This window comes from Ostrea edulis, chromosome 4 (genome assembly GCF_947568905.1).
Source record: "Ostrea edulis chromosome 4, xbOstEdul1.1, whole genome shotgun sequence".
Classification (NCBI taxonomy): Eukaryota; Metazoa; Mollusca; class Bivalvia; order Ostreida; family Ostreidae; genus Ostrea; species Ostrea edulis.
In genome coordinates this window covers 56,737,005-56,752,587 of record NC_079167.1, presented here as the reverse complement: position 1 = coordinate 56,752,587, position 15,583 = coordinate 56,737,005, and the positions used below count along the sequence as shown (strand labels likewise).

General features: G+C 35.3%; 1 protein-coding gene and 1 long non-coding RNA gene across 2 annotated transcripts; both read right to left on the bottom strand.

Annotated features, from left to right (window-relative positions):
* Positions 1–3,001: 3,001 nt before the first annotated feature.
* Positions 3,002–6,110, bottom strand: LOC125672149 (uncharacterized). Its single transcript, XM_056161402.1, has 4 exons — positions 6,084–6,110; positions 3,789–3,869; positions 3,335–3,409; positions 3,002–3,139 (listed from the first exon to the last, which is right to left on the bottom strand). The coding sequence occupies exons 1-4, from the start codon at positions 6,108–6,110 to the stop codon at positions 3,020–3,022; spliced, it is 303 nt and encodes a 100-aa protein (XP_056017377.1). The 3' UTR covers positions 3,002–3,019.
* Positions 6,111–13,160: 7,050 nt separating this feature from the next.
* LOC125670596 (uncharacterized) lies at positions 13,161–14,819 on the bottom strand. Its single transcript, XR_007368339.2, has 2 exons — positions 14,527–14,819; positions 13,161–14,139 (listed from the first exon to the last, which is right to left on the bottom strand). It is a non-coding gene; the product is annotated as an uncharacterized LOC125670596 (long non-coding RNA).
* Between the last annotated feature and the right edge of the window lie 764 nt (positions 14,820–15,583).

Here is a 15,583-nt window from a genome sequence, read left to right as displayed (position 1 = left end):
AACATGTTCTCATGATGATTCCTGTGTACTCCTTAAAATTTTTTAAAATGTGCAGAGCGTTTAAATATTGGTCAGCTCCCTTAAAAACATGATGCACTAAATTGTCTTTAAAAGATTTTATTACAATAGCATAGTGTAAGTATATACAGAAATACACACAGTGTATAAATAAAAATAAATGAATAAAATAAATAACCGATACTGGTAAGTATAAATGGAATGCGTACTAAGATAGATACCATAATCCGTAAATAAAAATGTACATGCATACGTGTATTCAAAAGCATAAGCCACTTGTCAGAATAATAACGTATAGTTTAAGAATGTTTCCTCAATTTAACGCAACTTGGGAGTATTTTAAGATCGTACTAATAACATGTGTACATCATCAATCGGCCGGTGAACGTGCATTACTTCAAGGGCGGAATAGGAAAAATAAATAGGTTACGAACCATAGAAATTCACCGAAAATTCGGTGTAAGCAATAGTTTCTTAGTATAATTTACACGGAAATATTTTGTAGGTAGAATCAACCAGGTATGATTGGAACACTATTTCCACACTCTTGCACTTGCACTACCCCCCCCCCCCCTACAGTTATTTGTAAACCAACAAACTGAATCTGTACACAGTATAGTATATATAAAAAAAATTGTTACACAATGTAATATAAAATGACAAAAACAGAAATAAATGAAATAAGCTCAACTACATATTTTGAAGAAGCTACATGCAGTAGTTGAAATTAACTGATAATAAATGGTACATTTCCCCAAACTCAGTCAATAAATACCAAAATGGAAGACTGGCCAGCACGATCAAGGCAGTTTGCCAAATAGATACAACCCTGTCATGAATACACAGGGGGCTAAGCCTGTTTTGGGCCCGGACTATGTGATACCATAAATATAGTATTTATATACAAGAGGCCCATGGGCCTAGAATTGCTCTTCTGATACATTGTAGAACAGGCAAAAATTCAAAATTCTCACTAACCAAGATTCATCAATTAACAAAGTTTGATGATGTTAAGTCAAATAGTACCTGAAAATTTAAATGTAACTGTCCAAAATTAGGTCACGGTGACCTACTTTTGGTCGACACACTGAAGACTCAAGATGCATCAACTGACAAGTCAAATAGTATTCAAATATAGCCGACAAATTCCAAAAGAAGGCCACAGTGACCTACTTTTTGGTCGACACACTCCAAAGACTCAAGATGCATCAACTGACAAAGTTTGATAATTGAAGTCAAATAGTATCTGAAATATTCAGATATAAACGTCAAATTCCAAAAGTAGGTCACAGTGACCTACTTTTTGGTCGACACTCTGAAGACTCAAGACCCATCAACTGACAAAGTTTGATGATTGTAAGTCAAATAGTATCTGAATTATTCAAATATAGCCGTCAAAATCCAAAAATAGGTCACGGTGACCTACTTTTTAGTCAACACACTCTGAAGACTCAACATGCATCAACTGACAAAGTTTGATAATTGTAAGTTAAATAGTATCTGAAATATCAAAATATAGCCGTCAAATTCCAAAAGTAAGTCACAGTGACCTACTTTTTGGTCAACAAACTATGAAGACTCAAGATGCATCAACTGATTAAGATTGATGATCCTAGCTTTCATAGTGTCCAAAATATGCATCTAAAATTGAAAATGTGAAATTTGAATGTCTGTAAAATTTAAAAAAGTAGGTCACTGTGACCTACTTTTTTTATAAATATGTTTTGAGGCCTCTAGACGCATCAACTTACAAGGTTTGATGATTCTAAACTTCTCGGTATCTGAAATAACAACCTAAATGTATTCATAAATGATTAGCCATAAAATTCAGAAAGTAGGTCATGGTGACATACTTTTTACATGACGCAGTTCAAGGTCCCATGATCCATCAACTGACAACTTTTGATGATCATAGGCTCAAAAATGTTCAAGATGTGCATCAAAATCCATTTAATAATAATTACCTGTGAAATTCAAAAAGTAGGTTACCATGACCTACTTTTGAAACAACATGATATTAGGTCCTAAGATGCATCAACTGACAAAATTTGATGATCCTGGTCCTTATACTAAGCAAAATATCAAAGTTTTAACAAAACAAAATTTAAGGTCAACTTTGAAGTGACCTTGAGACCACAACCTTTGCCCCAGGATGATGCCTTGAACAACTTTTTATCTACAACCTATCCTCATCCTAATGCATAAGTTTGGTGATAATTTGCCCAGTGGTTCTTGAGAAGAAGATTTTTTTAGCAACCACTACTTTTGTTTGCATTTTCCTAATTATCTCCCCTTGTTAAAGGGTCACAACCCTAGTTTTAGTACAAATGAAAGCCCTTGGGCCAAGAATACCCTGTGACAAATTTGACAAAAATTGGCTAAGGGGTTCTTGAGATAGAGCCCTTTTTCCAAAAAGTTGACACACACCGCACGCCAGACATATGGCCATATGATTAGCTCTTTGAGCCTTCGGCTCAGAAGAGCTAATAAATCTAGATTTATGGTATCACAGAGTTCGGGCCCAAAACAGGCTTAGCCCCTGTGCATGAATATAACATATTTGCTTTCATATGCATGCAGCAAATGTTGTTTATCAGTGTCTGCTGTAATCATCTCTCCATAAAAGGGAAATACATCGGTCACAGAGCTCAGTGGTACAGGAATGGTTGTCAAGGAATCTTGACTCCGACCCTTGCTGACCATGCGCCAGTGTTGTAAACAGTACCCTGCAACAGAAGAATGAATTCATAAACAATGTTATAGATATAGCAGCGAAACGTCCAAAACTAGCACCTAAAAATACCCCCCACCTCCATCAAAAAATGAAAATCCTAAAATGTGACATTTCCAAATCCCTATAAAACAGTTCCTCGCAATATTCTTCCATCCGTAGAATAAGTCATATCATAGTAGGCCACCTTGCAGATGACGACAGGAAATGACGACAATGTTTTCAGACCACAGTCTGTCATTGGTTTACTTACCAATGTCACCTCCATCTTTAGTAGATATACTTGGAGGAGTCGAACACAGGTTTCTTGGGGACTTTGTGTTGTCTCTGTTCGGGTATGTTGCGGCGCATCGGTCTGTGTTTAAAATTGACTCGGGCCAACCACTCAATCTAGAAATAATGATATGTATATAGTAAAAACATTCGTCTTATGGATGAATCAATTTTGAGGCTGACATGTATTATACAATATTTCTTCCAAGGAAAAAAATCTTAGATCAACCCTGCATACCTAATGAATAGTTGATCATTGTTATTTGAAAGAGTATTAACCATTCAAACGTTGAACATGATTCCACAACTTACCATATGCGTAGGCTGGGGAATGGTGGGGAGGTCCCTACGCCCTTCTGACCTGTTGATGGCATAGGTCAACTCATGCTGTAAAACAATGATCATTGTTTGTAAATGACCATTTACTTAAATAGTAAAACAATTTACATGTAATAGATGAGTAAACGTTGATTACATGTATCATTGTACATGACTACGTACATAGTAAAACAAGTTACATGTAATAAATTAGTAAGCGTTGATTACATGCATCATTATGGTGCATGACTATTTATATGAATGTAATAGATTAGTAAGAGTTGATTACATATTTACTCTGACTTCTAGACTCTTACCCAGTCTTGAATATGCTCTGTCATTTCGTGAGCAACAGAGGCATAGACTGGTTTGCTCTGTAGAGGAAATAAAAGAAACTACAGCTAACGATTCAGAGAATGAGAGAGAGAGAGAGAGAGAGATGACTTACGGCAGACTTGGCTGCTAGGGCCAGCATCACTTCGTACCACTGACGGCTCTGATTGTCGTCTGAAGAGGTCTCTATGCGACGCTAAAGTAAGAAATATAATTCCCGTATTTAACGTGATTAGCTGTCATTTGTCACCAAAAATTGAATTCAATGAAAATTGCTCTATACATCATATCTTTCAGTAATAAAACAATTTTTAATTATTTCAAACACTTTTTAGCATTAAAGCAGGCACATAGATATATAATTTTGGTGATTAAATGTCTGGCAAGACAATAATTTTTCCTTATATATTTCTTTACCACTAAAAGCGGTAAGCTAACGTACCCATGTAGTTTTATTAGGTTTCTCTTGTTTTTATACAAAATAAATATTTTTATTAGTCGATGACATACATTCCTATGCCACCGAGAGATTTTGAGGGAGAAAAATGGTTGCCATCACTTTCACAGCTAACATGTACATACTCTAATACACTTATATGATCATACTGTAAAACGGTACTGCTTTATGCATATGAAATCTGGGGAACAGTGAATGTCATTTTATATGATTTTAATATGAAAATTTATCATATTTTGCAAAAGTGGTAAAAAATCAGTTGAAATTTTTTTCTATAAAAATCAGATTATTGAATAAGTGTCCTCATATAAATATCTAGGAATACTTTTTTCCTCATCAGGCTCATTCACAAATTGCCAGTTTGATCTCTACAAAAGAGCCTTAAAGGCATATTTTAAATTAGTCTAGTGTTTTGGAAATATTAAACCTAAAATACATACCCTGATACACTTATATGATCATACTGTAAAACCTGTACTGCTTTATGCGTGTGAAATATGGGGAACAATGAATACAGATACATGTTCTGTAAAACGCCCCAATTATTGTATGGAAACTTCTTTAACAAAATGCACTGTGAAAAAGTCCACATTAAATTCTTGAAATATATTTGTGATGTACATTTCAAAAAGTCTCAAATCAAGCTATTGTTGGTGAACTTGGTCGATATCCAATGTATATTGATGTCATAAAAAGCTGTTTTGAATATTTACAAAGAATTTTTACGTGTAATTCGTTAGAAAATTCCTTATCAAGAAATGCTGAACATGAAAACAATGTATGATAATAACAAAAGCAGTTGGATTAGTAGCATTCATTATGTTTTGAATGAGTTGGATATATAATGCCCTATACATGATAAAAATATTGTTTCAATTGTTACCAATATGTTATATGAAAGATTTAAATATCAGTGGTGTAATACACCCTCGGACAATGCAGACAAACAATTTGGTAAACTACGGACATATGCATTTATTCAAAACAATATTCTGTAGAGAAAAATATTTTTCAATAATTCGTAATCCTCATGTTTTGCAAATATTTCACAAATCAGTTATTGAAACTGGGCGTCGTAACACAAACACATGTAAATGAGAGAAAATGTAAGTTGTCTGCAAGTCTGACTGTGTAGAAGATGTAATTCCATTTTGTATTTGACTGTATAGCATACCAACACCTAAGAAAACCATTCATACATGGAGTCCATGAACATTTTGAGCAAGAATTTTATAAACATGTGTACTAGAGAAACGTTTATCTGGCTTATGAAAATAACTAATGAAACAATATTATTGAAAAATTTCCAATACTGCATATATAGCTGTTAATTATTAACAAAAGTTGATTTATCATGAACTTGTAAATTTTATTTCTTTATCTATCTTTTATGATTTATGTTTTTGAACTTTGAATTCTTTGTATGCCCTCTGGGCCCAAATTTGGAAATAAATTGGGCCTACTTACTTACTTTGTCTATTCATTTACTTTCTCGTTACCAACTGAATTGAAATGGAGAGAAGGAAAGAAGATTGGGGAGATTTTCAATATGTACTGTCTGCAAGTCTGACTGTGTAGAAGATGAATTCCATTTTGTATTTGACTGCATAGCATACCAACACTTAAGAAAACCATTCATAGAGTCCATGAACATTTTGTGCGAGAATTTTATAAACCTGTGTAATAGACAAAAATTTATCTGGCTTATGAGCAACGAATGTACCAATATTATTGAAAAATTTGCCAATTACATATATTGCTGTTCATTACTAAGAAAAGTTGATTTATCATGACCTTGTAAATCTTATTTTTTATCTATCTTTTGGATAATCACTCTTTTATGATTTATGTATATGAACTTTGTATTCTTTGTATGCCCTCTGGGCCAAAAATTGGAAATAAATCACTTACTTACATACCCCCCCCCCCCCCCCCCCCCAATCTCTCTCTTACTATGACTGTTTCTTCGACGACAGTCATTCTCAGCTATTGAATTTTGAGTATGGCCTATTCCATAATGATAAACAAGAAATAAGATAATAAGTTTGCGAAGACTGGTTCACAATATTAGTATTAAGCCCCCACCCCCACCCCATGTTCCAATGTAAACGGCGCTTGTATCCTATAAAAACAACACTCTGAGACGGGAAAAGTTTTATTTCTCGGAGCATTACCCTCTTAGACACACTCCTGCTCTTCCTCTCGGTAGACCTTTCCCTTTTCATTATGGTATTCAAACTTTTTGTATCTGTGTGGAAAAACTCGTCTAATCGTCACAGATCAAAGCAAACAAATGGCAACGGTAACCACAACGCAACGGTTCCTTGGGGGTTACCAAGCATGACGTCATCGCATATAACAACATGGATTTATAAATAAAAACGTGAACAACATATACATTAATATTGTATCTTACCTTTCTCAATGATTAGCTATTTGTATAAATTCTACATTGAATTTTTTTAAAATCTGTTGTCAACTCCACATTTCGAGTTCACCCAGAACGTGATGTGACGTCACAAGGCGGGAAAGAGTTGCACCATACGTCGCTCCAGTAGTCTAGATCCTACGGAAGCCAATAGGTTCATTTTAATTAACTGGTGGTTTCTACTTAATCTATGTGGCGGCGACCACTTAATTTAACTGGAGGCCGCCACTTGATTTATCTGGCGGCCGCCAGTTATTTTCTCCTCTCTCTCTCTCTCTCTCTCTCTCCCCGACCAAACCTTCTGAGTGAGGACGACGTCTTCACAATGTGTAGAAGAGAATACATACATATATTATTCTAAAGGCAAAAGAGTACTATGTTAGGTATAACTATAGGGATACCTATAAAAGTTTATCTAATACTCGCTTCGAATTATATAAAAAAGGTTTTGAGAGAGAATATTAGAAAGGACGTGTCCTCATACCACTTGTCCTCACTAAGCTAATATTTTGTATCTACATCTTTCACATGCTGTGGGTCACATTTATGAGGACGTAATTGAGGGGACTTTTTTTTTTTTGTGGTCCTCATAGTGCAATTCCTCACTTCACTCGTTTTACTCTCTCTCTCTCTCTCTCTCTCTCTCTCTCTCTCTCTCAAAATGAAAGGGATGCAATCCCTGTAATATCCCTCTTCAATATTTAATAATGTGTGTGTGTGATACGCATTATTGTTTGTGTTGAAGTGTTTGAGCAAGTGGTAGGGGATCTGACGAAATGCTATATATATCATTGCGTCACCTGATAGGCTATATAATACTTAAGAACTATGGGCCACTTTCTAATCCCTCCTCACGGACATCTACACTCTCCATAGTAAATTACAGTAAAGGTTGGTTGTACTCTGCGTTAAAAACACGATTGTATCCTGCGTAGGAATGGTTGTATCCAAATCACGTTTGGCCACGTTGGATTCGCACACGAGAAAATCTTCATGTATACTAATATACCAACGTGTCAGGAGGCTGGCCCTCCACCTTTTTGACTACGTTCATTTTCCGTTATTTTCACATACAAACGAAGTCATTTTCACAAATAAAATTAGATTAATTGACCCACCCCACTCCTTTGGTGGTAGTAATGAATGGTAAATAAAAATGTAATAATGAATAAACTGATGATTAGCAGGAAGAACGGAGCCCCCCTCTCTTCAATCTAGGAGTACGGTATGAAGTTTGGGCAAAAGAGAAATTTTTAGGTTCTTGTTCTCCTTGTCAACTACTGCAAAAGACAATTTCTCCTCCGACTGTCCACATTTTGAAAAACGATGCTACGTGTCTGTGTACTATTCTAAATCTTTCAAAGATAATCACTCAGCAGTATGAATTAAATTGTTTTTGAATTGTATAAATTAAGCACTTCGCGGTCGCCAGATAAATTAAATGGGGGCCGCCACATAAATTAAGAGGCGGACGCCGCATAAAATAATTAATTCGTACCCGTTTCGCTCTAGCATCCATTGCAACTTTGGAAGTGTCCTGTTGCAATACAACACCATTCAGAGAATCTATACTTCGGCGTTTTTCACGGATGGAGGTTCTCAGCTCCAGTTATTGTACTTCTCTTGGATAAAAAGTCCAACATATTAACGCCTTTTGAGTCCCAAAATACGGTGACCATCACCTTGCCAGCAGGTGGTTGCGTCTTGAACTTCTTTGGCCTGGGGGACCCAGGCCCTACCCACTGACGACTCTGAGCTTTATTCTCTGGCTCATAATAATGACCTAAGTCTCATCCAATCGGAACATCACTCGGCCTATTCCGGAGAATAACCTTTATTATCCGGAATAGGCTGAGTGATGTTCCGATTGAAGTCTCATCTACAGTCACCAGACGCAAAAGAAAACCATCTTTTGACCTAAAACCTAAAACGCTTTAACAAGGCGCTGCATACATACTGACGCTCTGGTTGCCATTTGCTCAAGGGATTTGAGGACTCAACGGGGTGTTAGGTTGCGCATGCCTAAACGATCATGTAAGATTGTTGAAACGCTATCATATGAAATGCCTAATGCCTGCGCTATTTCTTCCACCTGAATTCGCCTATCAGAGTACACCAGTCCTCGAACGTTCTTACACATTTCTTCGTCGGTGGCATCAAGTGGGCGTCCAGACCTGGCTTCATCTTCTAAAAACGTTCTACCGCGTTTGAATTCCTCTACCCAGAATTTAACTCGAGCATTTAAGATGGTGCAGAAGACCCAAAGACATCGGCTAACTCGCCGTGTATTTCCTTGCCTGTTTTACCTTTTAAATACAAGTACCGAATTTTGCATCACTAGCCATGTTTGGCATTCAATATCTTATTAAAGAATGACTCGATACGCGTGCAATTTTGTACCCAAGTATAAAACATGTATTGAAACAAGGCATGAAAATCGTATGAATGCCTCGGTCAATCGGAAATGGGATAGGCTGGTTACTTATTGACTCGCCCTCGTATTTTTATGTATGAGTTCAAGTTTTTTTTTTAATAAACAAGAGGCCTACAGGCCTTATCGGTCACCTGAGTATTAGTTATACGTATCACTAGTCCCAAGGCCTATGAAATCGAGAAAAAAAATCCTGCTTTGAGTGCTATATTCAACAAAGGTACATTTATAAGTTTTAAGGTCACATCTTTCTTTTAGTGCCCTCGAAAGTGTCTAATGTGATGAAAGGCTTTACGCAATATAATATGCGTAACATTAACACAATACGACTAATTTGTACCCATTCTAGAGTCAATACCCTGGGGTTAAGAAATTGACAAGTTTGGTACATCCTTTTCTGCTTTTCCTAAATATGCATCTAGTTTTTGTACCATATCGAAATATTTCAAATGATAAAGAAAATATAATCACTATAATAATTTTGACCCAATCCTAGAACCAAACCCCTACCCCATAGGATCATGAAATTTACAATTTTGGTAAAGGACTGTCTACTCCTTCTAAATATCTATTTGGTTTCAATGTAATATCAATTGCATTAAAAAAGGTATTTTCTAATATATATGGTTTGTGATTAATGCATATACCAAGTTTTGAAAATTGGTCAATTTCTGCCTCGCCCCTCAGGCTCAGGGGGTGCAGAAACCCAGAAATTTACTATTTAGCCCCCCCCCCCCTCCCCCCGTTGTCCCAACGATACTTCATACCAAATTTACAATTTTGGTGCATATAAAGGACTGCCTACTCCTTCTAAATATCTTTTTTAGTTTCAATGTAATTCAATTGCATTAAAAAGGGTATTTTCTAAATGGTTTACACATATACGCCGTATATACCAAGTTAGTACCCTCCCAGGCATCAATTCAATTGCTGAGATAAATAATATGATTTGATATATGGCATCGTTTCAATTATGTGCGCAATAATTGAATTCATTATATCTTCAAATAATTTAAGATATCTTCAATTATTTGAGGTTATATTTTTTGATTTGGCGCATTATAAATAAAAGACGCAGAACTTCACTACCATAACCAACGCCCTTGTGGTAACTCCATTGTCATCTGTCCATCTTCCCAAGTTACGGTTCGGTAAGGGAAATTATTTACATGACATAAAATATAGTTTTAGAGTCCTTAACTGTGAATACATGTACATCCACATATAATCATTTATAGTACAGTTTTTATTGTTTGATATAAACTATCGCTTGTAAATCATAATTAACATTTGTCAGCTATATATAAATTATCACATAATAATGTGAAAGTTTCAAAGTAGGCAATGATAAGATTTTGGAAAAATATCACATTCTTGATTTCCGTGCAGGGCTTCCGAGGAAGGGGGGAGGGGGAGGGGAGTGATTCTCGGCCCAGTTTGGGCCTTGGACGGTACCAAAACCCCTAACCTATATTCAAATCGCGGCATTTTTATAGCGCTGATGAAGTTCTTGATCTTTTCATGCTGTGTCTAAGGTTTACCTTATCTGTGATTATAAATGAACGGAACTGTAAATCGTAAACAATAGATTAAAGTTTTAAAATGTTAGTTTGTGATCTTAAACCATGATTCACAAATGTTGACTATGGAATACCGATTAAACAGTTTACTCCTGTTTACGATATATTACGTCAGTTTCAATGGTGTTTGTGGATCATGTGATCGTTATAAGTATAAAAGATTGAAAAAACATAAACCATGGTTACTATAGAGCCAAATTAACATAAAATCAATTAATAGGAGATCTCTTCATTTATTTGAAGAGCTTGTATTACTCCTTCGATGGTCAAATCACACTTCATACGAGGTGCTTTTAACGAACCATAAAAAATCAATATATGCACCCAGGGGTGCATGAGCCGAGTTGCATGGGATACATTGTAAAGTCAGGAATGATGTGGCATATTTATAATTGTGAAGAACTAATTGTTGGATATAATGTAATAAATTTCTTGTGAATACATTTTTAAAAGGAGTTTGGAAATGGGCATCCTTAATTGTTGTATATTACCTCTTCTAATACTCCTATCTTCCTTACCTGATACCTTATCCACCCAACAATACCCCCAAATTTCAATTGATTCGGATTTAAACTTTTAGAGTTATCATGCAGATCCAGATATTTCTAATATTTTCAATCTTTTTTCAGGACTGTGACCTTGACCTTTTTTCTCCAAAATCAATAGGGGGTCTTCCTAACCTGCTATCCAACAATATAACCAAGTTTCATTTCATTCAGTTTTAAACTTTTCGAGTTACTGTCCAGAAACCATATTTGTCTGAAGTTTTCAATCTATTTTTGGTCACTGTGACCTTGACCTTTGACCTTTTTTTCTCCAAAATCAATAGGGGCCTTGCTTTGCTGGTATCCAACAATATATCCAAGTTTCATATAATTCAAATTAAAATTTTTTGAGTTATCCTGAAACCAACATTTTTTAGAATTTTAAATCTATTTTCGGTCACTGGGACCTTGACTTTTGACCTATTTTCTCCAAAATCAATAGGGGTCTTCCTTACCTGGTACATAACAATATCTTTAAGTATCATTTGATTCGGATTTAAACTTTCTGAGTTATCATCCGGAAACCAAATTTTTCTGAAATGTTCATTCTATATTCGGTCACTGTGACCTTGACCTTTGACCATTTTTCTCCAAAATTAATAGGGGTCTTCCTTACCTGGTACCCAACAATATATCAAAGTTTCATATGATTAGATTGTAAACTTTTCGAGTTATCATCCAGAAACTAATTGTTCGTTGCAACTCGGCTAAAAAAATGTTGGTGTTAAGAAATGAATCTTTTATTTCTTTTCTTAATGGCGATGTCATAGGGAAAGTTGGACCGAAAACTTCATCGTAGCGTATTGATGAAAAAGCTTTCCATGTAATTTTCCCTATGATACTAGCATCCAGAAGAGAATCATAAGGTTAGTTTCTTTCATCATTTAATTATCATTTAAATATTTGAAAACATTGAGTTTAAATGATAAAACATGATTTTGTTTTCAAATTCATACGACGAACATGTATCAATACACATTGAACATAGGGAATTAAAATCAAGTTTTCTTTGACACAGAAATCAAACGAATTTTTCAGTGAATCAAAATCGCGGTAATTCCATCAAGACAATGAATATATCAAAAATAATTAATGATCCACCTGTGACCGTAGTGAAGAATAATCCTAGGCTTAGATGGTGCAATATTTCAGGGTATTGTGTCATATCTCACTTATCCCCCTTCCCTTTCTCACAACTGTTTCTCGACTTTCTTTCACTGAAATACGTTTAAATGTATTTCTGATCCGCTCCTCTCCTCACAAACCGTTTGTGGGGAGAGGAGCGGATCAGAAGCCCTTGACTTGGGAAGTTTGTGATGAGAGGAGCGGATCAGAAACCCTTGACTTGGGAAGATGGTATTACGCACACTATGAATTTATAACAGTCTTCTTACGGTGTGCCAAAAGCAATCAGTTGGATGTCAGCTGCCAAGGTCAAATTACCAAAAAATGACTAAAACAGCTTTACATATTGCATGGAAATTTCCTCTGATATATAAAAATTTATAATTCCTTCAACATTTTATTATAATATTTTTTTTCAAAGGAAAAAAGGAGACGAAACATTATTGTATGGAAGTAAATTATTCGCAAGACGAAATTATACATTAAAACCACGATCACAGGTCGCACTTTTTAAAACTTTGAAATTTGATTTATTGAGGTTTTTTCCCCTCGTTTCAAACATATTCCAGTATTTCAACCACGAGTTTTTACTTCCTACTTAACAGCTGATTTAAAATTAAATTCCCCACCCACATACCTCCTAATACCTCTAAATCCCTATCTGAATTGGCAGAAGCGTGCAAGTCCCAACATAAAATGATATTGCATAATACATATTTATATCCTAAATAAGAAATTTAATCGCATAATACAGATTTCGATACACATTTCATAATACCGACTTTAAATAAATATTCCTTACTTACCTACTTCAACAAAAGCCATATGGAACTTAATCAGGTTCAAATCAGCGACAATGTTCACATATTTAATTTCTTTTTTTATTTGCGAGATAAATATCAAATAATCACAAAATTTCAATTAAAAATACTTGTATAGATAAGTTTATTTCTTTTCAAATGGCATGCATAGTTCAGTTATGAAATGAACAAGTCAAGTAAACCACTTCCAAAAATGGAACAAATATAATACAATTTACAATACAAAATATATTACCATTAACGGCAAATATCATTTTATTCCTCCCACAACGCTGCTCCTACGGCGAGACATATTAAAGTTGCACAACTCGATGACCGATTCAATAACTTTAGCTCTGTCCGTAGAGTTTCTGGACACTGACGATTGTTCAGAACTGACCGAAGTCGTTCGACTCCGGGGTGGCACATAATGGACGAAAGGTCTGTAGTTCAAGCTCAGCTGCGGGATCCAAATTTCGTACAAACTATGTATAATTTGCTTTGTGTTCTGTTGGCAATTCGGTATAGAACTGTGGTCAGACATGGCACTTTTGGTTAACCTCGTAGGATTTCGGATCGTAGTGAAACAGAATCCGGCGGGACTTTTCGAGAGAGACGTAACCGATGGAAATGTTCCCAATTTCCTGTTCTCGGAAATCGACATAAGGCGATTTTCGCGTCTACTTGCGCTGGCAGCAGATGATGATCGTCGAGTGCGTGTCGCAGACGACGAAAACGAATAATCTCGAGGCCAGCGGTTTCGTGGATACTTCAAAATATCTTCACTCCTGTCGCTTAGCTTGGATAGATCCAAACTTATTTCACTTTTTTCAGAGCTCTTTTTCATTGTTCCAAATCGATTCTTTCAAAACTTTCAATGATGAATATTTAATCACTGGTAAGTTCTTTATTCCAATGGAATCAGTATTGAAAAACAGATTTTAAATTCCATGAGAAGAGTAAACTTCTTCAGTCCATTAGTCGCCATAAGTATATCACCAGAGTAAAGTATAAATGAAGTGTTTTCCTTGTCTGATAGTTTAACAATGTCAACAGGACAGCAACTAGAAATAAGTTCGTCAAATCCCTTTTTTAATCTTCTGCGAGGTGCCAAGAACATGAAACGAAAGTATTTGTAATCCACTTAAAGATTTATTTATGAGTGACTGGAGTTAAAAATGAATAACAATAGAAACAATAAAATATGGTTAAAGTAATAACGAAGTTAAATTTTTTTGTTTAGACGAACTTTGTCCTTAAAATTGGGTAGTATACAAGTATTTAATCTCAGTACATATTCATTTTGCGAAAAGTATCCATTAAAAGAAATTTAATGAAAACGATTGAAACATACAGGAATGTACATGATCTATAATGATTTGTGCAAGTTGTGTTTGTAGTTAAAAACAAAGATTGCAGTGAAATAAACCTAGATTTCCATTGCGAATTCGTTAACTACAACACACTCATAAATAATGTAGACCTACCAGAGAAAATGTCGAGGTATCTATCAATCCTCTGAGAATAATGCCTAATTGTTAACAAACTGATTGGAACAGTTAATATTACCCTTCCTGTTCATGGGGTCCATCAGTCTATATTCTTCATAAACTGGTATCTAGGATATATAGTAATAAGATATAGATTTTAACAGTGAACACATTCACTGGATTTTATGTTTGATTAACTAAAAACAAAAAGATCCTTAAACGTTGATCTAGCTTTTAAAAGATCAACTTTCAAGTGTGTATTCACATGATAAAACCCTATTACGACAACCTGTAAATTATTAGTTTCAAAAAACCTGTCCAGCCATGAAAAGCTCAGCAAATGGGACAAACGAAAAACTTCATGCGTTTCAAAATTCTCTCTTTCTCTTCTTAGCACAAGAGCGATAAACAAATGCAGTGGCGGATCTACGGGGGTTATGGGACTTGCAACCCCCACCATTGATTAAACATTTTTAGCAAAATAAAAACCTCATTTTACCGTTTTGTGGCCCCCCTCCCCTTGGACGGAAAAGATACAACTTGGGCCCCACCTTTGAAAATTTTTTGGACCCGCCACTGAAATACGATTGATTAATGTCCGATTACAAGGTTAAAAATTTACATGTATTTTGCCACATGTTGGCCAGTTCCTTTCAGCAAACGACTCTTTAATTAACACAGGATTAACAACCAAATAAGATTGCACATGCCCGATTACCAGTGCAATCTTTACGAACATGTACATTAGCAAATGCTGGCCAGTTCTTTTTAAGAAAATGCATACAAGTCTGAAATCTCCTCGTCACCATTCCCTTATGTAGTTACAAGTAGTTTTGTAAAATGGAATTTAACTATTACTTTGGAAAACATTACAAGTACCTAAATGAACATGTAACATCATCGTGGCTTAAAGAGCTCAAAATGAAAACACGGACATTGTTTGCTCTTCTCTCTCTGGTAGACATCGACCCAGATTCAGTATGTTATCAGTAATGGCACCACAAGGCAAATGATTTATCGTATTATTACATTCAGTACTGCAAATGGTCTTGTA

Excerpts from the sequence above, each read along its gene's own strand:
- LOC125672149 (XM_056161402.1), bottom strand. The coding sequence starts at position 6,110 with ATGACTGTCGTCGAAGAAACAGTCATA. Across the intron at positions 3,870-6,083 it reads TCGTCGAAGAAACAGTCATA|CGTCGCATAGAGACCTCTTC; the intron begins GTAAGAGAGAGA and ends TTCTTACTTTAG. Across the intron at positions 3,140-3,334 it reads TTCCCCAGCCTACGCATATG|ATTGAGTGGTTGGCCCGAGT; the intron begins GTAAGTTGTGGA and ends CATTATTTCTAG.